Below are 24,773 nucleotides of genomic sequence, written 5' to 3' on the forward strand. Positions count from 1 at the left end.
TGATTGTAGAGCCAAAGTAAAAAAAGTTCGTAATCGTATATCACAAAACCGTTCGTTAGCGAGTTTCGGCTCGCGAAACATTTGGCCCTGCTTTCTGCTCCCTCTGTGAAATTAAACCGTACTGTGCCATTGTTGGAGTACAAATCGAAGGTACATTTGGTACTTTGTTATGGATTTTTAATTTTGAAATTGATTAAAAGCGGCTTCAGATCTTCATCTCATTTAGCTTTTCAGAAAAACTGGGTAAAGCACGAAAAAAATTTTGTCGGAAAATACACTTTCTGAGATTGGGAATGAAATAACATTGTTAATTTACCGATAAACAAAAAAAAAATTCTAGTTAACTTTGTAAAGAACTTAATTCTGAGAAAATTTAAGAAAATAAGGTCTATTAATATTAAACAAAAATTTGAGAACTTCAACTTCAAATTAGAAACAAAACGATACAAACCGGATTGAAAAAGACAAACGATTTTAAACAGAATGATTTACATACAAATGCTAAAAATTATAAAAATAAATTTGAAAGACATCTTTCTAAAACACAATAAAAATTTTATTTTTTTCATAGGTCGGCAATAACAGCTGATCAACAATAAAGTTTAGCGTCTAGCGATTCAATATTCATTTACACGGTGTTTGTGCTGTTACTGTTCGATCGGTCATTAACAACGGGTGATACCGCAAATTTTTTCATTTGTCAAGTCGAGGGACAACTTAATTTACGGTAAAGTAAATAAAAACGGATCGGCTGCTGCGCGTGAAAACCGGGAAAATCATCCACATCGAAGAGTACCGGATCGTAAAATATTTGAGGCTTTGGAGAGCCGAGTTCGAGAAACAGGTACGTTTGAACCGCAGTCTTTCGATGCCGGTCGTGAACGTTTTGTGAGAAACGCCGACGCTGAAGAAGCAATATTGAACGCGGTACAATTATCTCCGATTTCAAGCACCAAAAGGTATCGCATCGCGATACTTGCTCTGCGAGGAGTGTTAAAAATACCTAGTTTTACTGTGCTATAACTCGATAACGACAGCGTTAACAAAAAACGGGTTTCACCGCGCTTGTAATTATCGACGGAACAAGAATGATAAAGTTGTTTTTAATATCTTGTAACTAAATGTAGTATTAGATAATTAACTTACTTAATAAAATTAAAACTAATTTATTTGGGAAAGATTAAATTAACAGTAAAATTCACTACAAAAACTTTAAAGGAAAAACAACTAAGTTTATTAATTGAAGAAGCGAATTTAGATTCGCTTAAGGAAACCCAAACGACATGTAACGTTATTATCATTAACGAATACATTATGGAAATAAATTCTTTTTTAAATCGTAAAAAATAATTTATGTTACAGTGTATAAATGATTTATTATGCCACATATAAGAAAAATTCTTTGTACGACACCCCACCCACGTCTGTACAACGTACAATGTTTCTTAAAAAAGCTATTAAATTGTTGTAGATGGAGATTAAAAGAAATTTAATGTAAAAACCTCAATTTACAACAATTAATTCGTCGAATTAACTGTAAACAAGACAAGTAACAATAAATGAATACATACAGCCTATAAGTGAAAACATATAAAGAAATTAAAATTTATTTTTTTGTACACAAAAGATAATTTAAATAACAGAACACAGAAAAGATTTGCGATTAATTTTAGATGCGGTTTTCTAATAAATCTTTTACTAAAAGCGTACGGTGTACTAATGTAAAATTACAAAAAAATATAATAAATTATTTTACAGTACAGATACATTACAAAACTCTTTCGCGACATCGAGAAACAAAACCTAACTTTAACTCAAAATATTTAACGATAAAAAATAAACATAATCGATAAAAAAATACGACTTCATAAATTTAGAAATTAAGCGAGTGGATGTTAGGTTTAAAATTTTTCTGAATCGAAACGCTATTTCAATAAATTATGTAAAACCTATTCGATAAAGCTAACAACTTAAAGTAATTCCAGTGCAAATACTAAATTTTTACCTACACTAATCGACAGAAATAAATTCCAATAATATATAATTTTTTTTTTGCCAATTATGCCACGAAACGCAATATTTATTTCATTTTTTGATTAATTATTACTACACACCCTTTCTTTTTCCTGTTTAGCCTCCGGAAATTACCGTTTGGGTATTACTTCAGAGGATGAATGAGGATGATTACAGTTCATTTTCACTCAAACATATCATCCTTGTACAGTCTCAGTTCTACCGTTCCTGAGATGTGCGGTTGATTGAAACCCAACCGCTAAAGAACACCGGTATCCACGATCTAGTATTCAAATCCGTATAAAAGTAACCGCCTTTACTAGAACGCTGGAACTCTCGACTTTCAAATCAGCTGATTTGGGAAGACGCGTTCACCGCTAGACCAACCCGGTGGGTTTACTACACAACCCTTTATAAACTTTTTTTTTTTTTAACTTCCGGGACCACCGTTAGGTATTGCTTCAGAGGGTGAGATGAACGGTTTGTAGCGTGTGAAAATGCCATGCCTGGCCGGGATTCGAACCCGGGACCTCCGGATGAAAGGCCAAGATGCTACTGCTACACAACCCTACCGATGATAAACTTCATCCTCCCAATTTATATTCTATAAATAATAAAGACCGACCTATTTGTAAGTCGTTTTTAATTAATCAGTCGTTTACGGTTTGATATCCACATACTCGTGTACGATTCATCGCTAAGACGAAATTTTATTTGTAAATAAAGATTAAGGTAAGAAAAGATAACGCGTAATCTTCATTATCGTTTAATAAAGGAAAAATTATAAAGGTTGTACGTCTACTTCATACGTTCTGTATACGCGTACATTTAACAGATTCGCAAAGCAAAGAGAGCTTACTCGTGAAAAAAAGGTCTCTGTGACGATTGTAGATATAAGAATTAGAAAACTATTCATACAAAATTTTTTGTGGAGCGTAGTGCCGTAGACAACGCGGTGTTAGATGGATCGTTAAAGACATCTTAATACGAAAAAGCGAGGCAAAAAATAAACGGCGGAATTTTGTAAAGAAATAAAACAGGTTCATAAGACAGACTTCCGGGCTTAATTAATTTCATAATAATGCGAAGATGAAGAAAAAGGTAGGAGAAGGCAAAGACTGGAAACGTATAACAAACAGAGGATCTACTAATTACGAAGTCTGTTAATTAGGCTCCAACGGAGATATTTGGTGAGGTGCGGTCGGCAGCATTGTGTACCGCATAACCTCCTCTGTAACCACGCGTTCTCGGATTGTTGATATCTCGTTCGGTTTTCGCGTTATTGTTATTTGAATTCAACGCGTTTAAGTGTTAGCAGAGATTTTTGTAACGTGCGATTTTCGGGAGCAACGATACAACACGGCAAACGTTTTGCGTAAAACCGGGGAAAACGTTTACAGAAACGTTTCAACTTTTGAAATAAGCTTACGGAGTCGTACGCAATGTTACAAACGGTTTTCACGATTTAAAAGCGGTCGTCGGTCTATCGAAGATGACTCTCGACCAAGAAGGCCTTCGACTTCAACCGATGACACCGGTGCTAATCGCCGATCGACTGTCAGAAAACTTGCAGAGGAGGTTGGTATCTCGATCGGATCGTGCCGTGACATTTTGACTGAAAAACTGAACGTGCGTCGAGTCGCGGCAACGTTTGATGACCGAACAGCAGAAAAAACATCGAGGGACGTTTGCGGGCAACTTCTTCATTCACGCAAAGGATCGTAACGGGAGACGAAAGCCGGGTTTACAGCTGCGACATAGAAACAAAAGTTCAATCGCCACCACGGATCGGCAAAGGATCGCCACGTAAGTTTCGATCCGCTGTCAAAATGATGCTCTCCGTTTTCCTCGGTTTTAATGGAATTGTACATTTTGAATTCTCGCCTCAAGGCGAAACAGCGAAATGTGCGTACTATAAAAGCGTTTTACAACGGTTAAGTGAAAAGACCGCAAAAAGAGATCGGAGTTGCGGTGAGACAACTCACCCTTCACCACGACGATGCGCCCGAACACTCGGCTTTGTCGATTCGTCAGTTTTGTGCCAAAAATCAGATAACTGTCATGTCATCCCTCGGCCTCCCTACTCGCCAGATCTGGCTCCTTGCGATTTTTTTCTTATTTCCGAAATTAAAATCGGCGATGAAAGAAAGGACGCCGTTTTCAGACTATCGATGACATTAAAGCAAATTCATGACGGACCTTAAAGACCACTTCAAATGAAGCTATCCAGGACTGTTTCGCGAAGTGGAAACACCGCTGGGAAAATTATGTGAATAGGGGAGGGGAGGGGAATAGGCGACGGGAGTCCTTTGAAAGGGACAAGGACCGATGTGTAAAATTAATAATGAAGATTAAAAAAATAAAGTTCGGTTATTTTCTGAACAGATCTCGTAATTTCAAGTTAAAAAATTAGCACAGAACAGAAAAAGACCGAGAATAACATCAAACCAACCAAACAACTGATGAATAAAAAAAGAAAAAAAAAAGAGTTTATTTTTAACAATTTCTTTTAAGCTCTATTTTTACCGTTATGATAAAGTAATCTCTTTTTATTGAAAACAATAACCAAAATTAAGAATGCTTACTACAACATACGAATTAGCCCCAGCTTCAATTATTTCTTCGTCGACATATTTAAAAAAAAAAATTATCGTATTAAATTTTAGTCGCCGATTTAAAAACTTTTTTTTTACAAAATAAAAAAATACTTGATCGATTTACAGCTTTTAATTTTTGAAGCCGAGATGCTCAACGAAATAAAGCGAAAGAACTTTAATTATTGGTATATTAGCGTCACAGTTTCTAAAAATAAGTTTTAGAATTTTTGAAAATTTGGGACTTAAGCATCAGGAACTTCTTTTTAAAGATTGAAATATTCACTAAAATTGATTCTAAATAAACTAAAATGTAGTTTTTTTTAATTTAGGAGGTCCCCATTAAAAGAGGGGTATTAGGTTATTTAAGTGACTTTGTTGTTTAACAAAATACGTTTTGGGCATTAAAAATTTCAAATAGTGAAAAAAATTTGTTTTTGCATTTTGGGCGCTTCCATTCTCGAGGTGAAGATATCTGGGTAAAATTAATTTTTAAGAAAATAATCCCTAAGTAGTGACAATAAATTAAAAACAAAAACGAATTTTTTAAATTATTTAAAAAATACAAAGATCCAAGCCGCAAATCTAAATAAACTGGGATGAAGAATTTTGGCTAATTTTTTTTTTTTGAAGAAATACAAATGAGTACGGGTTAATAAAAATAAGATTTTTAAATTTTAAATGCAACGGATAACTTTCAGACGGAGTTAAATTTAAAATAAATTTAGACGATCGTTTTAAAAGTTAAAAGGAATATTTTTTATTACCGCAGACCGACGGGTAGGACGGGCAAAAAATCTATAGCGGTTTGACGGCCTATCGATGATATTCCCCCTGAAGGTAGTAGCTGTCAACAGGATCGAGAGTTACGACCGCAAACGTCCGTCTGACAAAAATTAATTTTTTTCTGCTTGGAAGCAAGGGAATGAAAAATTATTTTCGCACCTTATTTTATTTGCAAATTATGTAAGACTATTTTTTGTTTAACATTTTTTTAAATGTCTCCTTAAGGCAAAAAGTTATCTTAAGAATCTCATCTTTCTTTACTACCTACTAGCTCTTCTTCCTTCATTACATATTGAGAATTGTGTCGCCCGCTTCTTCGCTTTTTTTACAGCGCGCCGTGATGATATCTTCTAATCATCGATGGAATGGCCAGACTTTCTTATCGTATTAAATGGGAGCGGTGATTCTGCTCGGGAACACTTTTATTTCTTATTTGCACAAAAAAGTAGTACAGCGACAGAAACGCTTACTAAATCGGTTTCCTACTCCTTAAATAGTGCAAAATGCGCCTCAAAAGTAAGCGTACTGATTTTACTGTATATTACTTTGCTGCAAGCACCTTGTTACGGTATACTGTTAGTAGGGACTTTCCCTGAACGTCTATTTTTGTTTTTACGTACGGTGTGTTTATAAGCTTACGCTATCAGATTTTGTGTAGACTCAACAAATCTGACATCGAGTCGTTCGATTCTTTAACCGAAGCTTATGGAGAAAATAATAGGAACTACGGATTTTAAGCGGTACAAAGTTTTTAAAAATCGCTAAAAAGTATCGAGGGCACTTTTATTCCGGTACACCGATCTTGTCCCTGGTTATCAAAATGTGGAAGCGATGCAAGCTGTGATAGTGAAAAATAACAGACTGAATGTCAGGGAGATCGCAGGGATAAAAATTCAGTTCTCAGAATTTTAATAGGCAATTTATACAAACATGCAAAACACAGTCGCTTACGTTTGGAAAACGATATTTTTTAGCGGGATAGATAGCGAACGGGTTGGAAATTTATCAGAATTTTGCGGCCAAAATCGAGATCTTACACAGAGATTTATTTTTTTATCTCGGATATTTATTTCTTTATCGCGGGTATTTCGGAATAATCCAGAGAAAAATACGGCAAATGAAAAATTCTTCTCGTCTGAAGAAAGCAGCGTACGTACGAGCAGATCCAATATGAAAACGATTATAAATTCTTTGACGGCTGTGTAATTTGGTACAAATTTTTGGACGCGCGATTAATCGTACCTTCTCTAAAGTCGTCTTGTTTTTTATTTTCAAACGACTTTGAAAATGATTCGACCAAACGGATGCTGCAGACATTCGGGTACTGTCGACATTGAAGTTAAAAGGAATATCATTTTAGAGCCGTGAAAAAAAATACAAATTGTAAGCGATGAGCTAAAACCGCTTACGGAAAATGACTTCTGGTACTATTACGATCGATATAAAAACATTAAATATTATATAACAGGCCATTCCGAAATGTAAATCTACATAAAAAATCAGTAAATTTAATTTTGGGAAAACTTCATACGTACGCTAGATCTGCATCTAGTCGTCTTAGCAATTATTCGTCCAAGAAAGAGATTCATACACCTTATCTGCACCACGACTGCTTATCGTAAGAAAAACATAACGATACGCTTTTCTTGTAGCGTTAAAGAGTTACAACACTAGCTATACGGTCATGCTATTTGATTCCACCTACATACAATAAAGTTATACGGTAAAACCGTAACCGCTTAACAGAATAAAACTCGCTTATGGATATTTTCATAATCGTACATCGTTTTTGAAATCGCTTAAAAATGACGCAAGACAAAAAATCAAATAAAATGAAACTCCGTTACAATAAATTCTAATAAAAATCTTTTACTTAAAAAAAAATTAAAAACTAATTTCTTTATTCGGATCGATAACAACTTTAACCGTTACACGTCGTGTACTTAAGTACACAAGTGTATAATAATAAGTACGCGTATCGAGTGCTAAAAGGCAAAGAAGCAAAGTCGGAGAGAGAACCGAATAATAGATACGTATAGAGCGTATATAATATTGATACCATTAGTATTGTAAACGGCTATTCTTTACTGATAGCGATAACTGTTGACGCTACTGTTTATCAATGTATTTTTATTTCGTTCAGTAGCTTCATTAAAATAATATATTTGATTTCAAGCGTTTAAAAAACTTTACAAGAAAATTTACTTAATTATAAACGTACTATCAGCTTAATAAATTATCGATGTCAGCTTAATTAAACCGCATTAAAATAAAATAGATTTGGATAACAGAATCCGAGAAGATAAAGGAACAAGTAATTTAAATGTTATTTAAACCTAACGATTAAAATTATTAGGTTTTAAATAATATAAAACGGTTGTACATCGGTCGATATCGCAAATTACAAATATCTATTGCGGTAAAGATAAGACTTTTTCTTCAATAGATAACGAATAAAACGATTTCTTAAGGCTTCCTCAGTAAAGGAATATAACTAACCGCTTTTCTAGAAGCAAATACTAGTTATTCGAAAGTAAGCACGCCGAGTATTATACGACCGGCTGACCAAAGGATTTATAAACGAACAATATAAAAGATACATTTGTACGATGTTGCGGTAAATATATTATCAAAACGAAAAAAAAATAAATGTCAGCCATCGTATCAAATATGTTGCGAGTAACAGAGAAAAAGCTATACGTATAAAAAACTATACGCGTTAGAGAAAATTCCAAAATTATTAGAATAATTTTGGAATTTTTCTTTAATCGGCACACTGCCATTTAAAGAATATTTTTAAAACCCCATCTCGGCAGTAGTTGTTATTTCTGTTAAACTCGCATCGCAAAATAAGCTGATTTTCTAAGGTACGCGTTCTTGTAAAGGCAGTCGCTTTTATATAGATTTGAACGCCAGACTGCGGATACCGGTGTTCTTTAGTACTCGGGTTTCGATAAACCGCAGATCTCTGAAGCGGTCGACCCGAGTCTGTTTCATACTACAAGTTTACCAGTACATTTACACCTACACCGGACTACATATGCGGCTACTGCAGGCCTGGCAAGCCGGTACCTGTTATTAAATTCGCCTACATACACACCCGAACTCGGCAGTAGCTGGAAATCCGGTTAAAAAAAAAATAAGGAAAATAAAAAATTATATTACATTACAATAATACCGAACGCAGTATGCGTTCGATTATTTCAAAGGTTATTTAAAAATAAAATATAGATAAAATCCCTTTCGGTTAATTTAAAAGTACGCTTTCTAAGTCGACTTCAAGTATTATTAAACGAAAAAAAATTTAATAGTACAAGCAAAGTCGATATACGTAAAGAATACCAGATCGGCAGGAACACATAAGTCGTAAGTCACAGGAACCAAATGTTAAATTCGTAAGAAAATAAAAAGTAGAATTTAAATTATATTAGAAAAGTAAAGGAATAACACGATTTTTTATACGCTATAGAAGCGAAAGAAATCTTAATTTCTAGTATTTCAATAAGCGGAAATAAAAAGGAATACTTAAAAAAAATTACGATAATTTATACGTTATATAATAAGTTTGAACTCTTCATAATATCGGGTCTGAGTGTATCGCTACATAAATGATTAAAATAATTAAAATTATTTAAAAAAATATTTCTAATTAAATGTTACTAAATAAATTACTAACACTAATTAACCGATAACAACGCCGCACACTAATTTCATTATTTGACTCTATGTAATCCTTACGCTTTTCTAATCACGGTATTAAGAAATATTAAAAACCATTACAAATTAACACAAACAACTTGTTTTTTTAATCGGAGGAATAAAGTTATTCTACGGGACCTTTCAGAGCCGATTAATAAACAACATTAATTAAATGATAAATTTGTAAACGTCATATCGTTCGTCTTTTGAAATGTTTATTTTTATTGTTTTTAAAAGTCGTGTGCAACGCATATATATACTGTATGTTATGAATGAATGAACTTGATTCGGTCAAATATAGTACTGATAATGACCAAAAAATATAACGTATTAAGTGGATACTGCAGATTAATAAGAGCTGTTTTCATAAAAAAAAAAAAACATAAGTGTAATATTGTAATCTATTTATTTTAGAAAAATATTTTCGTTAAAAACATTTATCCATTATCTTACCAGTCGAGTCATCAATTTATACAGTTATTATTTAGACCTTTGGGATCAAACTTCATTTGTTTTATTTACCGAGTGTTCTTTAACGATGTAATTATTTAACGGACCGACGGTCTACTTTACGAATAAATTCATTATCATCTTTCAAACTGAAAGATGGTTTTGAGCCTTGAAGCTATCGACGTACGAAAACATTGTTTTATAACAGAAATAAGAATATAAATTTTCGTTCACATCTATACCGGTTTTTCTTGCGGTCGTGATCCGTATGAGGTTCAAATGCACAGATCGCTTTCTCCGAGAGCAATGATGCCCTTCATGGTGTTTGGTGAACAGAGCGACAAAAAAACGTTTATTAATTGTACTCCCACCTTACGCCAGTAAGGTTATTCTTCATAATAGCTACAGCATTTTCAACAGTAATCTGCGGTTAATGACAAGCTCCCTGCAACCTAAGTCTATGACTCTTAATATACGAGTACGTACTTTTTTTTTTACTTTTTGGTCGTTTATAGCTTGGTTTTTTGCAACTGAAGTGTAATTTTACAGAGAATGGACATTTTCCAGGTTTTTTTTTAAATCGAGATAAGTACTAATTTGTAGTCGATCACATAAAAAAGTGACTTGAGATGAAAGCTGTACGATATAGTACGTTAAATGAAAACGTTTAAAAAATCACGATTACAGAAACACGTGCGATTACAGAAACGACAGCGCATACCGTGTTGCATTTTTTAAACGTATCTATATGTACATGGCTTCTAACAAATCACTGATCGACGGCAAACCTATTTTTTTTTCTTATAGAGGTGGGGAATCCATTTACAGACGCCCGTGCAACTTCGACAGTATCGGGGTCGCTAACAGGTTTCGCAAGATGTGTTGTTTGCGTACGTTAACCTGCGCACTACCGACTAACCGCCACCCCTGGCTGCCCACCCTTTCCGGGACCGTTAATGTAGCATTCCTTCAGGAAGGAGGGAATACGCCCTCTCACACATTCACGTCACATATAATCGCACATAAGCAGCGTAAGAACCACTCGGCATATTAATATACTGCAGAAAATAGTTCGCAACACAACAAACAAAGCAAGACACAACGTACACAGAAAGAGCATCAGCCCGATCAAACTCCTTCCTAATATACATACTCGTACACTAGGAATAAAATAAACATGAGAACGTACAATGATCAATACATCCGTATAAAACTATACAATTTTTAATACGTACATCTATACGATCTTAACAATCTACATATATATATATTTTTTTAGAAATAATACACAAGCAGTCGGTTACATAACTTATTATTTATTACGTATCTTATTCTTACATTTAACATCGGCGGATGACATCACGCACGCGGGAGGAGTGTCCACGGCTTCTTTGCAGCCAGTAGACCCACACATGTGCGGAGGACCGCCTAGTCGCTCGTCCGCAGACCTGCCCTCCGACGCCGCATATCCGCACGTGACTCTGAGGTCGTTCATTATAGTTATTTTGAACGCGGCAATCGCCTTACGGTATTCTGCTTTCCTTATCGCGATGTCCATCGCTTCCTCCTGTTGGAACATTTCTGATCTGCTCGGTAGTCCTGTCATCGGTTCGTCTTCCTCGCACGTCGGGCAACTCTCTTCGTCATCAAGACCGAATTTGTACAGGTATGTCCTGTACCCTCCACGGCCCGCCATAAACCGAGAAAGGCGATAGTCTAGTTCTTTCCTTTTTGCACACGATTCAGCAGTCCACTAGTACGCCGGCGGGTGATCTTAATTAGTTTGCGATTGTAATCAAAATGGCCTGGTGGTCACCGGCCGCGTATCCTTCCCGCACCCTCCACCCTCGTATATTAGGTGCCAGGTCAGGGAAACCGAAGGACACGTCTACTGCTGAACCGGTAGTTCCCCTCTTGAACGTGAAAGTATTTCCTGTATTTAGGAAGATGAGGTCCAACACCGCTAACATGTCCGATAGTATACGACCTCGGGCGTTTATTCTGGTCGAGCCCCAGGTAGTCGACCAGGCATTGAAGTCTTTCGCTACGAGGACCGGCCGTTATCCGCTACGTCACATGCGATTGTGATCGCAGATCACAAAGCTAGGCAGAACCTAGCTTTAAATTAAGAAAAGCGCACTTACTTTTATTGTTACATTTAAAATACCCGTATTACCTAAGTTCTTTAATTATTCATTAAGTTTGGCCTGGGTCTAAAGAAGACCACGAGTAAAAACCGTAATTAAAAAAAACAGAAAAATTCTCTACATAACAAAGGAAACAACAGTCGCAAGAAGTCAAAAATATATAAAATGGTTTTCAGGCCGATAACAAAAGTCAGATTTTACTAAACTAGGATAAGCTAAATAATAAACTGTAAATACTTAAATACTTCGTACTCAAAATACATCTTTTATTTCGAAAATTTCATTAGGTAACCTAAGCTTTCGATATTTTTGTACAATAATAGCGAGTACCTTATTTAAAAATTATAAAAGAAAATTGTACACGAGTAAAAGTAGGAGGTAACAAGGAAGATACCAGAGAGATTATATCAGGCAGAGACACCAAAACCGCATTTCTTTTTGTGTATTAGTATTCCTCGAGCAGCACCTGCATTTAATACAAACACAGCTTCTAGAAAAAATAATGGGGACTTCATCCTCGAACTTTTTCCGCCATCTTTAAGCGGCTAATTGCGACGAACTTCTTATAGTAGGCGTGTTCAGTCACGGCATAGTCCCCATAATATTCTTGGCGATAAGCATACCGAATTCTCTCACGCGTGACGTACTGTTCTGCAAGAACCGATTGCACTCGAACACCGTGTCTTCTGCGGTGACCTCCCGTCTGCAATAATCACACTCGGCAGGTCTCAATACTCGCGTGCACAGGTACGTATGTTTCACGCAGAAAAGAAATCTGCCGTATCAAAAACAGATTTAAGATTTAGAAAGTATTTCTTAAAAATATCATTTGAACGTGGCGCTTCACGGCAGTAAAATAAGGCCAGAAAAACACAGAACACAAGCTTTTAAACGTAGCATTATAGGAAAAATTTAAAACTATTACAATTAATAGGGTACGAAATTAAAATATTACAATAAACTGCAGAAAAAGGAAGTAAGAAAGCGAATCTACTAACGTAAAGGAAACAGAGGAAAGTTATACGTTAAGGAATGCAGGTTTTGTTAATCTGGTTCCAGTTAAAAGAGGGCAAAGTATGTAACCGGAGGTTAAGAGGCAGAATCTTAACAGAAAGCGATAGAAACGTCTATCGCGTTAGTGAAATGACTGATGGTACAAAATGAAGCGATACGCTTAATAGTATAATAGATCTTCACCAATTTAGAAAGGAAACGGTCACTGACAAGTAACAACACATCGTAGTTCAAAATGCGACCTTTGGATTCTTTCAAAACCAACACGATTTGTAAATGTTTTCCGTTTTCCCTCCTCTATGAATCATGAGACCTTGCCGTTGGTGAGGGGGCTTAAGTGCTCAGGGATACAGAATAGCTGGACCGAAGGTGCAACCATATCGGAGAGGTATCTGTTGAGAGCCAGACTAAGGAATGATTCCTGAAAGAGGGCAGCAGCTCTTTCAGTAGTTGTTAGGGGCGTGAGTCAGGACGACTTAAACGGCCGTATCAACATCACTCAGTCCTCTGAGTACTGCGCAGCTGAAAGCAATGGAAAACTACAGCTGTTTTTTTTCCAAGAAAATGTGGCTCTGCATTTTCAAAAGCAATAATGGAGGCGCCTTCCTTGGTAAAATATTCCGGAGGTAAAATAGTCCCCCGTTCGGATCTCCGGGTGGGGACTACTAAGGAAGGGGTCACCAGAAAAGTTAAAAATAACATTCTACGAGTCGGAGCGTGGAATGTTAGAAGCTTAAAAAAGGTTGGTAGGCTAGAGAATTTAAAAAGGGAAATGGATAGGGTAAACGTGGATATAGTAGGAATTAGTGAGGTTCGGTGGGAAGAGGAAGGCGACTTTTGGTCGGGTGACTTTAGAGTAATTAACTCAGCGTCAAATAATGGGCAGGCAAGAGTAGGTTTCGTGATGAACAAGAAAATAGGGAGGAGAGTGGAGTATTTCAAGACGCATAGCGATAGAGTCATTGTAATAAGGATAAATTCAAAACCTAAACCGACAACGATTGTTAACGTCTATATGCCTACAAGCGCCCATGATGATGATGAGGTAGAATGTGTATACGAAGAGATTGATGAAGCAATTAAACACGTAAAAGGAGATGAAAATTTAATAATAGTTGGAGATTGGAATGCAAGCATTGGAAAAGGCAAGGAAGGAAATATAGTGGGTGAATACGGGCTGGGCAAAAGGAATGAAAGAGGGGACCGACTTATAGAGTTTTGCACGAAGTATAATTTAGTAATTGCCAACACCCAATTTAAAAATCATAATAGAAGAATATACACTTGGAAAAAGCCAGGCGATACTGCAAGGTATCAGATAGATTATATCATGGTTAAGCAAAGATTTAGAAATCAACTCGTGGACTGCAAAACTTACCCTGGAGCAGACATTGATAGCGACCATAATTTGGTGATAATGAAATGTAGATTGGGGTTTAAAAACTGAAGAAAAGGTGTCAGATGAATCGGTGGAATTTAGAGAAGCTTGAGGAAGAGGAGGTAAAGAAGATTTTTGAGGAGGACATCGCTAGAGGTCTGAGTAAAAAAGATAAGGTAGAAAATGTAGAAGAAGAATGGGAGAATGTTAAAAAGGAAATTCTTAAATCAGCAGAAGCGAACTTAGGCGGAATAAAGAGAACTGGTAGAAAACCTTGGGTTTCAGACGATATATTGCAGCTGATGGATGAACGTAGAAAATATAAGAATGCTAGTGATGAAGAAAGTAAAAGGAACTATCGGCAATTAAGAAATGCTATAAACAGGAAGTGCAAACTGGCGAAAGAAGAGTGGATTAAAGAAAAGTGTTCAGAAGTGGAAAGAGAAATGAACATTGGTAAAATAGACGGAGCATACAGGAAAGTTAAGGAAAATTTTGGGGTACATAAATTAAAATCTAATAATGTGTTAAACAAAGATGGTACACCTATATATAATACGAAAGGTAAAGTCGATAGATGGGTGGAATATATTGAAGAGTTATACGGAGGAAATGAATTAGAAAATGGTTTTATAGAGGAAGAAGAGGAAGTTGAGGAGGATGAAATGGGAGAAACAATACTGAGATCTGAATTTAAGAGAGCATTAAAAGATTTAAATGGCAGAAAGGCTCCTGGAATAGACGGAATACCTGTAGAATTACTGTGCAGTGCAGGGGAGGAGGCGATTGATAGATTATACAAACTGGTGTGTAATATTTATGAAAAAGGGGAATTTCCGTCAGACTTCAAAAAAAGTGTTATAGTAATGATACCAAAGAAATCAGGGGCAGATAAATGTGAAGAATACAGAACAATTAGTTTAACTAGTCATGCATCAAAAATCTTAACTAGAATTCTATACAGAAGAATTGAGAGGAGAGTGGAGGAAGTGTTAGGAGAAGACCAATTTGGTTTCAGGAAAAGTATAGGGACAAGGGAAGCAATTTTAGGCCTCAGATTAATAGTAGAAGGAAGATTAAAGAAAAACAAACCAACATACTTGGCGTTTATAGACCTAGAAAAGGCATTCGATAACGTAGACTGGAATAAAATGTTCAGCATTTTAAAAAAATTAGGGTTCAAATACAGAGATAGAAGAACAATTGCTAACATGTACAGGAACCAAACAGCAACAGTAGCAATTGAAGAACATAAGAAAGAAGCCATAATAAGAAAGGGAGTCCGACAAGGATGTTCTCTATCTCCGTTACTTTTTAATCTTTACATGGAACTAGCAGTTAATGATGTTAAAGAACAATTTAGATTCGGAGTAACAGTACAAGGTGAAAAGATAAAGATGCTACGATTTGCTGATGATATAGTAATTCTAGCCGAGAATAAAAAGGATTTAGAAGAAACAATGAACGGCATAGATGAAGTCCTACGCAAGAACTATCGCATGAAAATAAACAAGAACAAAACAAAAGTAATGAAATGTAGTAGAAATAACAAAGATGGACCACTGAATGTGAAAATAGGAGGAGAAAAGATTATGGAGGTAGAAGAATTTTGTTATTTGGGAAGTAGAATTACTAAAGATGGACGAAGCAGGAGCGATATAAAATGCCGAAAAGCACAAGCTAAACGAGCCTTCAGTAAGAAATATAAGTTGTTTACATCAAAAATTAATTTAAATGTCAGGAAAAGATTTTTGAAAGTGTATGTTTGGAGTGTCGCTTTATATGGAAGTGAAACTTGGACGATCGGAGTATCTGAGAAGAAAAGGTTAGAAGCTTTTGAAATGTGGTGCTATAGGAGAATGTTAAAAATCAGATGGGTGGATAAAGTGACAAATGAGGAGGTATTGCGGCAAATAGATGAAGAAAGAAGCATTTGGAAAAATATAGTTAAAAGAAGAGACAGACTTATAGGCCACATACTAAGGCATCCTGGAATAGTCGCTTTAATTTTGGAAGGACAGGTAGAAGGGAAAAATTGTGTAGGCAGGCCACGTTTGGAATATGTAAAACAAATTGTTAGGGATGTAGGATGTAGAGGGTATACTGAAATGAAACGACTAGCACTAGATAGGGAATCTTGGAGAGCTGCATCAAACCAGTCAAATGACTGAAGACAAAAAAAAAAAAAAAATTCCGTTTTCAAGGAAAAAGAAATATTTGGTATACAAATAACAGATACAGAACTACAAATATTTAATTTTGAGAAACTGCTATTTACCTACTGTTTAATAGAAAAACTGGCATTCCAGCATTAGACGATAAAATTTATTCCAAGAATATTTTTGTAAGGAGAAAAACAATTAAAATCTAAACGCAAAATAAGAGTTAAAATGGCCTTACCTCCGATTTTGAAAGTTGAAACAAACGTTATTTTTAGTCAAAATAAAATAATTAAAATGAAATTAATCGCCCCAAAAACCCTTAGGCGTTCATTTTTTCACTGGAGATACAATACTCATAACGTCTCGATGTAGAGGCTCACCTCCAAAACTGTAGAAGAATATCGGATTGCTTTTACATTTTTCGCCGACGATAAATCGATATTTAATTTTTATCAGTCTCAAACGCTCGCAAAATGAATCGGATTCGGTAATAGGAGAAAACAGCAGGATCGGCGACTTACTGCACTCGATGAAGAGAAGGTTTTGTCCGTATCCACCGATGTAAAAATTTAATTTCCAATCTAACCCAAACTTCCTACAGTAGATTACATACAACAATCAGACGAATCCAAAAATTCTATTATAAATATTGTATCGTAATAAAGAGATACTTGCCCGGTAAAATTGTAACGGCAAACGGTTTATCGTTATCTTCGATCGCAAGCGTCGACTGAAATTTGTACGAATGAAGTTTTAGAGGCTTACGTAAAACCTTCACGACTGTCGATCGCGGTATTCCCGGTTCTAAAATCGCACGAAAAAATCGATTTACCCGGGTTTCTCTAAAAGGTTTCTCATACTCGATTCACAACTTCCTCGGAGTCGGGAGGTCTGCCGGCGTTTAAGCACAGAGGAAAACTGCCGATACAGACGTTAAATAGACCCTTTATTTGGAAGATCACGGCCGTCTCTAAACGAAAACGTCTACAGATCCGCTTTCATGAAACCGCAGTACGCACATCGCTTTCTCCTGTAAGGTAGGCCATCGATCGACTGACGATCCCTCCTGTCGTTGTGTTCATTCAAGGTCATCAGTAATAAACTATTACCTACACAAACGTAGAAAAAAATCAACGCGCTACATTACTGTGTACAAAACGAGCTGAATAATTTTTGTCCGCTCGCGTATTTTATATTTACATAATAATTTAATCCTTGTTAGAATAACGTACTTTCGATTTGTTTATATTAAATCAGATAAGCTATTAAAATAAGAAATTTAACGCGCTTTAGGTGCATTAAAATACGATTACGTATACAAAGAATTCACGAATCTAATTATTATTTTTTAATTAAGATCGGAAAAGAATACGAAAGTGTATTATTAAAGTTTTTTAATATGCACATTGCACCACGGTTAATCAAAAATTTCTTTTTTGAAATAATTTACTTACAAAAATATCAAAATAAATGAAAATCCAACTAATAATTACTACTTTTAATTGATCTGCTTCAAATAGAGAGTGAGAAATTCACAAACGATGTAAAAATCAGTATTATTTGTAAAACACCTACTATTCGCACTATAATCTGTAGTTACAAAGCGACTTATCCTGACGATAAATCGATGAATATTTATCTTCTTCTTTCTTAGTGTGCGCTTACGGCGTAAGACCTTTTTAAATTCTGAGTTTAAAGGGTTAAAATGGAGTTAACAGTAACAATGAAATTTACTATTTTTTTTTTTTCATTTTTCGGTAACAAATGAAGATATCTACTTGATTTTCGGTGTATAATTTTCAATTAAAAAAAAAAAATTTCTAGATTTTTCGAAATTCGACCTCGAAAGAGGTGAAGAAAGTCAAAAACTTTTCCCCGTTTCCGACTACAGTACACCATACATTCACTGGATCGGGGCTTGCAAATACTCTTCAGGTAAATATCTAAAAACTATTTTTGAGTTTTTTTTCATTTCGATTTGTTAAGGGATGCGACGGTGAACGGTGCAACCGTCCTTTCGTTTTAAGGGGTGCGACCGTATGTGTAACACGAGTGGCTGCACCTGCCTCCGGTTACTAGGCTAAAAAATACGTAAAAGTAATAAAAAAATGAGAAACGAAGTACGGTCACCTCCATGTCGGATAACTCTGTCGGATGTCGAAGAACCGGGCGAAATACATTTTTACCCCTATTTTGTGAAGTAAACAGTTATAACTAATATTTTTAAGATGGATGCCGACTGTTCTGAAACCCACATTTTTAGATCGGTTAAAGTTTGGGGTTCTGAACCCCACATTTTTAGATCGGTTAAAGTTGGGTTCTGAACCCCACATTTTTAGATCGGTTAAAGTTTGGGATTCTGAACCGTTCAAAACGGTGCTCTGAAAAGATTATAATACGCGGATATTTTTTTATAAATCGAATAGGCTTTAATTTTTATTTATCGTCGTTATTCTCAGCGGGGTCCAAGGAACAGAACTCTCTGGCTAGACGGGCAGGGCGACGAAGCGAGCTAAATATCCGGAACGACTAAATTTCCTCCGACCGCGACGGAAAACGCAAGTAAACAAATAGCGCTGGCGAAGCCGCGATTGGGATCCCTATATTCTACAATAATAACAGTACGAAATCGTAGATTAATTGTAGCAAAAAACAATTCTATAAGATTATTTTCCAAATACGCCGGTCAAAGTAGTATTATAACATCGTAAAAGTTTTTTTTATAAATTATAAAATAAAAAATTCTACAAATTTGTAGAAAAAAAATAGTAAAATAAAAAAAAGTACAACAAAATTGTAAAAAAAAATCATAAAAATTCTACAAAATTATAAAACAGCCTTAAAAAAGTCACTATATGTTCTAGCACAATTTTGACTTATAAAGAGACTTTTAACAGCGCTAATATTAACCAAAATTAGTTTTATAAACGTTTTAAAAAAGAATTCCCAATTTTTTTAAATATGGAAGTCCAATTATCAAGAGCTTTTTTGTGGATTACGAAGATTACCGAAATTACGTAAAGCAAAAATTCGAATATTATTTAATTTTAGGGGGCTAATTTATTCTGCGGAGAAAATTAGAAAAAAATTTATTTATAAAGAAATGAAAGAAAAAATAAAAGAGAATAGTTCAAAAATTTGAAAAAGTAGAGCGTAAATATTATGCAAGCGATGAAAAAAATTGCTTCTCATTTTAAGAACAGATGGTTGTCGAAGCTACTTTAATTTTAATACTCCTTTAAGAGATGAAGAAAAGTAAAAAAAAAGTAAAGTTTTTTCTAACTAACTTCCCCTTTGAAGGCTACAATAAGAAAAATAAAATTTTCAAAAAAAGCATTTCTGAATCTCAGGTCCGGGGTCTATAATTAAAAAAAAAAATGTAGACATTTCTTGATAGCTCTAAATATTAAGCATAAACTTCCAAAAATGATTTTTGGGAAATACATTTTTTTTTAATTATATATATACACGCGTTGTACGTAACAAATTTGCTTTAATAAAGTTTTCTCTAAAATGCGCACGAAGAAAAACGAAATCGGTTTTTTCGCGATAATCTCCACCCTCTAACGAATTTTGAAAGAAATTAAAACGATCGATACCCAACGTCCCGCATATAGAAGTATTACAGCCAAATTTGAAAAAAATCGGTTTGGTCAATCCGAAATATAAGGCTAAATATACTACCCTAAAACGTAAAGATTTGCAAAACAAACTCCATACATTTTTGACATTGCCACCGTACTTTCCCATTTAATACAGCTACTCTAGCTATATTCGCCTGGAAAGTAATACGTAGAAGAACGTGCGACAGCTTAATAATAAAACGATGTACTTTTTATACGTAACAACGAGTCGGTTTTATTTAAAGAATCGCATTATTCTAAGAACTAATTATACGATTATAAACAAGTTTATAATTGCAAAATACTTCTTGTTATCATATGTTCGCATGATAAAATTTTTAGTTTGCGCAACAAACTGAAAAACAATTACTTCTTTAAAAAATGTAACTCGTATCTCAAAACATCATTTCGGCGTGTTCAGTTACGAGCTTACTTTGAATTTAAATTTATATACAAGTTTATTTATCTAAACTATTGCGGTTTATTTTTTCTCAATTTTTTTGTTTTCATTCGCGTATGTATTTTTACTCGTTTATTTAATTCAAAGGTCAAATTCTTAGGCGATATTACAGTTATTATTCGTTAGTATTTTTTATTATTAATGACAGATCGTAATTTAACGATAAGTTAACCGATACCGGTAACCTAATACAATTTCGATTCAAAAATGCTTTAAAACTTACCCGAACTGAGATTTCAATGAGTAGCCTACATCTTTTTTGCAAAAATTTATTTTTATTTTTATACCGGTTTGTTTTTGTAAACGCTACATAAGAAAAAATAAATTGTAGCAAAATTTTAAATATTTAAGGCTATTCAATGAAATAGCCTTTTTTGTACCGATGAAAATTTATTATTTTTCAGATACCTTATTTATTTTTAATTTTAATGCTCGTGGCCTCTAATCTGTGCTTAATTTTTTTCAATTTCGATACAGGTGATACACCCAAAATGCTACAAACAGACATATTGTGATGGAGGGCAATGTATTGCGTTAATATAGTTCTTTGTTCTGCCGAGTAAAAATACTTTTGAAACCGTTAACGCAAAGAGACTTTCCAAGAACTAAATTTAAATTTGGAAAAATGTGTTAAGAGCTTGCTCTAATTTTATTTGTCTTAAGTTTTACCTAAATGTTTTTTTAAGAGTTCCCAAAGGCTCACAACAGAACTATCCGTACATGTGACTAAATTTTGACAAAAACTTTTTTTCATGATATTTACAAACGCTAGTGACACCTGAATTAACACGTAAAAAAATAAGTTGTTGATTTTCATCGCTAAATTCATAAATTTTAACGAGTTCTTTTGGCACTGTACCGTACACTGTTTTATGATACTCTTCGTTCGCATAAATTCCTGTGGAACATTGTTCTTCCGTTGTTAAAATTTGCAAATATAATATTATTAAGTAAAACTTATTTATTTAATAATAAACGCTTCCAAAAATAGGATGATTTGAGACGATCGGTAAAAGTGTGAAAAGGTCGCTGACTAATGTCAGACTGACCGTCTGTAACTGCAAAGCTAAATGCAACGAGCATAAATGAGCATGTTGCAATGTGAACTTTTCTGACGACTGGAAATGATTTCAAGCACCTGTAATAACATGAAAACTGCAGTTGATGATTCAAACAAATTGAAATAAACTATAGCGATAAGCGTAAAAATATTAAAGCGCCAAGATGGCAAGAAATCACCTCGGAGCATTTATTTAGCGAGTCAAAATTGTATCGCTTTCAACAGGTTTTTCATGATGTTTGAGAAGTTATAACGTTTTATTAGTACAATACAAAAGAAACGTTTTTATTTGCCATAAACATCTACAACACTGCAAGTTGTGCAACATTTGAATTTTTTTTTAAATATTAGTTTTCAAAAAATTCATTAAAATTTAGGGGTAAGTATATCACCATTAATATTATTTATGGTAAAACTACTATATAAAAAAATAATTCAAACCGGGTATGCCTTCCCTGCCTCTTGTAAAAATTACCAAAGTGAAATTAAACTGTTTTTAACGTTCAACTTTATCGGTAAGTTTCTCAGAAAGAAGAGGGTTACATAAATAAACCGCTGAAAATATGAATAAATTGCCTTTTGTTTCATCCTTCCAGGATCAGTATATTAGTTATGATTTTTTCCGTAAACCCTTACCGTCACAAAAATGGGTGTGCACACTGTAACAAAAATGGCCACCACAGGTTAACTGCTTAAAGAAAAGATTTAAAAAATAGTTTTAAGGTCCAGAAATATGTAGGAAACAAGCAGGTAAGTTTCAGGTTTTTTGAATTGGCCAAGCGATTATCCTTGGGTTACTTCAAATGGATTGACCCTTTTACTAAAATATAAATCACTAAATTTTGTAAAAATTTCTGTTTTTTTCACGAGTAAACCGCCATGAATAGTTTAAGACCTACATCTTTTTTCTTCAGAAACCTTTTAAATAAAATAAGTTTAAAAACATATATATTTATTTTACACTAATAACGTATGTAACATGAGTAGTTATGTTTTAATAACAACAAATATTATTCGATTAATTTATGTAGTTCAGTCTGATAACTGCTTGACTCTAATGAATCTCACTTCTTTGTGTATTGTGCTCCGCTTTACTGACACTCTTTATACTGACAGTCTTAAATGTTGCCTGAACTAATAAGAAATTGTAATAAGAAACGTTTAAACTTTCCTTTTTCCAATTTACATCCCAGAATATTTTTAAATTAATCAGGTTAATGAAATATATTCACAGTTTTAAGAGGGAAAAATGTAAGTAAACAAGATACCACTATATACTAAAATAAATTATATTTTCTTGTCTTAATTTCTTTCATACATTCCCATGAAACATAAACTAAAATTTCACAACGTAAATTACAATACTCTGATGTAGAAAAAAAAATGGCAAAAATTAATGACAGAACAGAGAGGAAAACCCTGACATTGTAGGAAATTAACCTACCTAAATTATAACCTAACCCGATTACATAAAAAACAAAATCCTTAATTTACAGAACTACAGTAAAAACCATACTTCTACACAACATTTTTGTTTTTAAAAATATAATAAATCTTTTGGACGTATATAAGTAATAATTATATTAGATAAAGGCTACTAAAACATATACAATAACTAGAAAAAAAACCCAAAGTACAAAATAGTTAAATGACAATCTATTTAAATACTTTCTTTCAGAAAATATCCTGTTGAACTTTCACATCAAAAAAGTACATCTCTCTCTCCTTTTCTGTTTAGCCTCCAGAACCAAAGTATTACTTCAGAAGATGAATAAGGATGATATGTATGAATGACTAACATAAATGAATGTAAATTATGTCTTGCATAATCTCAGGTTGACCATTCCTGAGATGTATAGAACTAAAACCCAACCACCACAGAACACCAGCATCCATGATCTAGTATTCAAATCCGTATGATTGCTTTTACTACGATTTGAACCTTAGAACTCTCGACTTCAAAAGTACATCTGTTACATAAAAACTACACTGAATTTACTGTTTGAGATCTTTCACAGAATAGTGCAAAACTAATTCATTTACGGGTTATAAAACCATGTTATATTAAACATAATAGATCTTATTTATCTCTAATACTATAATGATCATAATTTCATGACATGAATGTGATTAAACATTATTTAATGTTACATAATGACATTAGCTTTCAATTATATTTTAAATGATTTTTGGCACAATGATAGTTCATGACGGCAGATTCTGTTCAGATTTAAGAACTTAATAAACAATATTGTTTTAATGACATGACACTTCAGGCATGCATAAAGTGAAAGGAAATAAAATATCATTGAATTCAACAACAAACTTTTCCCGTAATAAACAAAAAAGTTACAGAAACACACTGCGTATTAAATAACTATTTTTTTCAAAAATGATAATTTCACAAGTACCACTGACTAATTCAGATAAGTAATTGCACAATAGGCAGCAGTACCGTTAATCAAGAGCAGTAAAATATTTACTAGAAATACACCAGACTCAGAATTACACCTACTCTACTAATCCTACACTTCAAACCCTACAATTAAACATTATGTTTATTACTATACCATTTTTTACGTAATACTTATACAGAAGGATTATTAAAATTATGAAAATCTAAAGCAAGAAAATTTAAACCGAAATACGATGTATCGTAAGCAGTAAGAAATTTTAAATGCGTTAAGAAAATAAACAAACATACGTAAAAAGAGAAAATACGTTAAAATGAAAACATCACTTACTGTAAATGTCGACTGCCAAAGTCTTAAAAATTGGAGCAAATCTGTGACAATGACCGCACCAACTGTTATAGAATTCAACGATCCAAGTTCTAGGATGTACCTTACTGTAAACAACATCTTTAAAATTGGATGTAGTCAGTTCAAATATTTGTTTAAAGTTATTATACAATCCTAATCCTGAAACTACATCGTGATACAGCTTTGTGTTTTCCGGTGCTATAACCTTTTCATCAGAAAGAGATACAACAAAAAACAGCAATACAAGTGTCAAACATGAAATACCTTTTAACCCCATTGCAGACAATCGCTAACACACGACTGAAAAACTGCAACTGCTGTCACGGAACTAACATATGTTATGTAATTAAAAGCAGCTGTTATAGATAGCAGCACTTGCTAGCAATGAGGATCAATTTTTGCCGCTATCGATAAGTGTACTTTCATTTTTACTTCCTTGTACAAACTAAAGAAAGTATTGTGGTCCAAAAAAAATTGAATTTTGGACTTTTTTTTAACTGCAGTAATCAGCCCTCATCGAGAGATTTTTAACGATATATCATAAGTGATAGTTAATTTCATTGGTTGCAGACTTATAGACGAGTAAAATTTTAATTAATGAAATATTTGGTTTGTACAAGGGGAA

The 24,773-nt window shown here is 34.0% G+C and overlaps 1 protein-coding gene across 1 annotated transcript in view; it reads right to left on the reverse strand.

Annotated features, from left to right (window-relative positions):
* Positions 1 to 24,460, reverse strand: part of LOC142329020 (sulfhydryl oxidase 1-like) — a 54,635-nt gene extending 30,175 nt beyond the window's left edge. Inside the window, exon 1 of the mRNA XM_075373266.1 lies at positions 24,131 to 24,460. Within this exon, the coding sequence (XP_075229381.1) occupies positions 24,131 to 24,425 (295 nt within the window). The 5' untranslated portion in view covers positions 24,426 to 24,460. The remainder of the gene's footprint in view (positions 1 to 24,130) is intronic.
* Between the last annotated feature and the right edge of the window lie 313 nt (positions 24,461 to 24,773).

Source organism: Lycorma delicatula, chromosome 8 (genome assembly GCF_047948215.1).
Source record: "Lycorma delicatula isolate Av1 chromosome 8, ASM4794821v1, whole genome shotgun sequence".
In the NCBI taxonomy this organism is placed as follows: domain Eukaryota; kingdom Metazoa; phylum Arthropoda; class Insecta; order Hemiptera; family Fulgoridae; genus Lycorma; species Lycorma delicatula.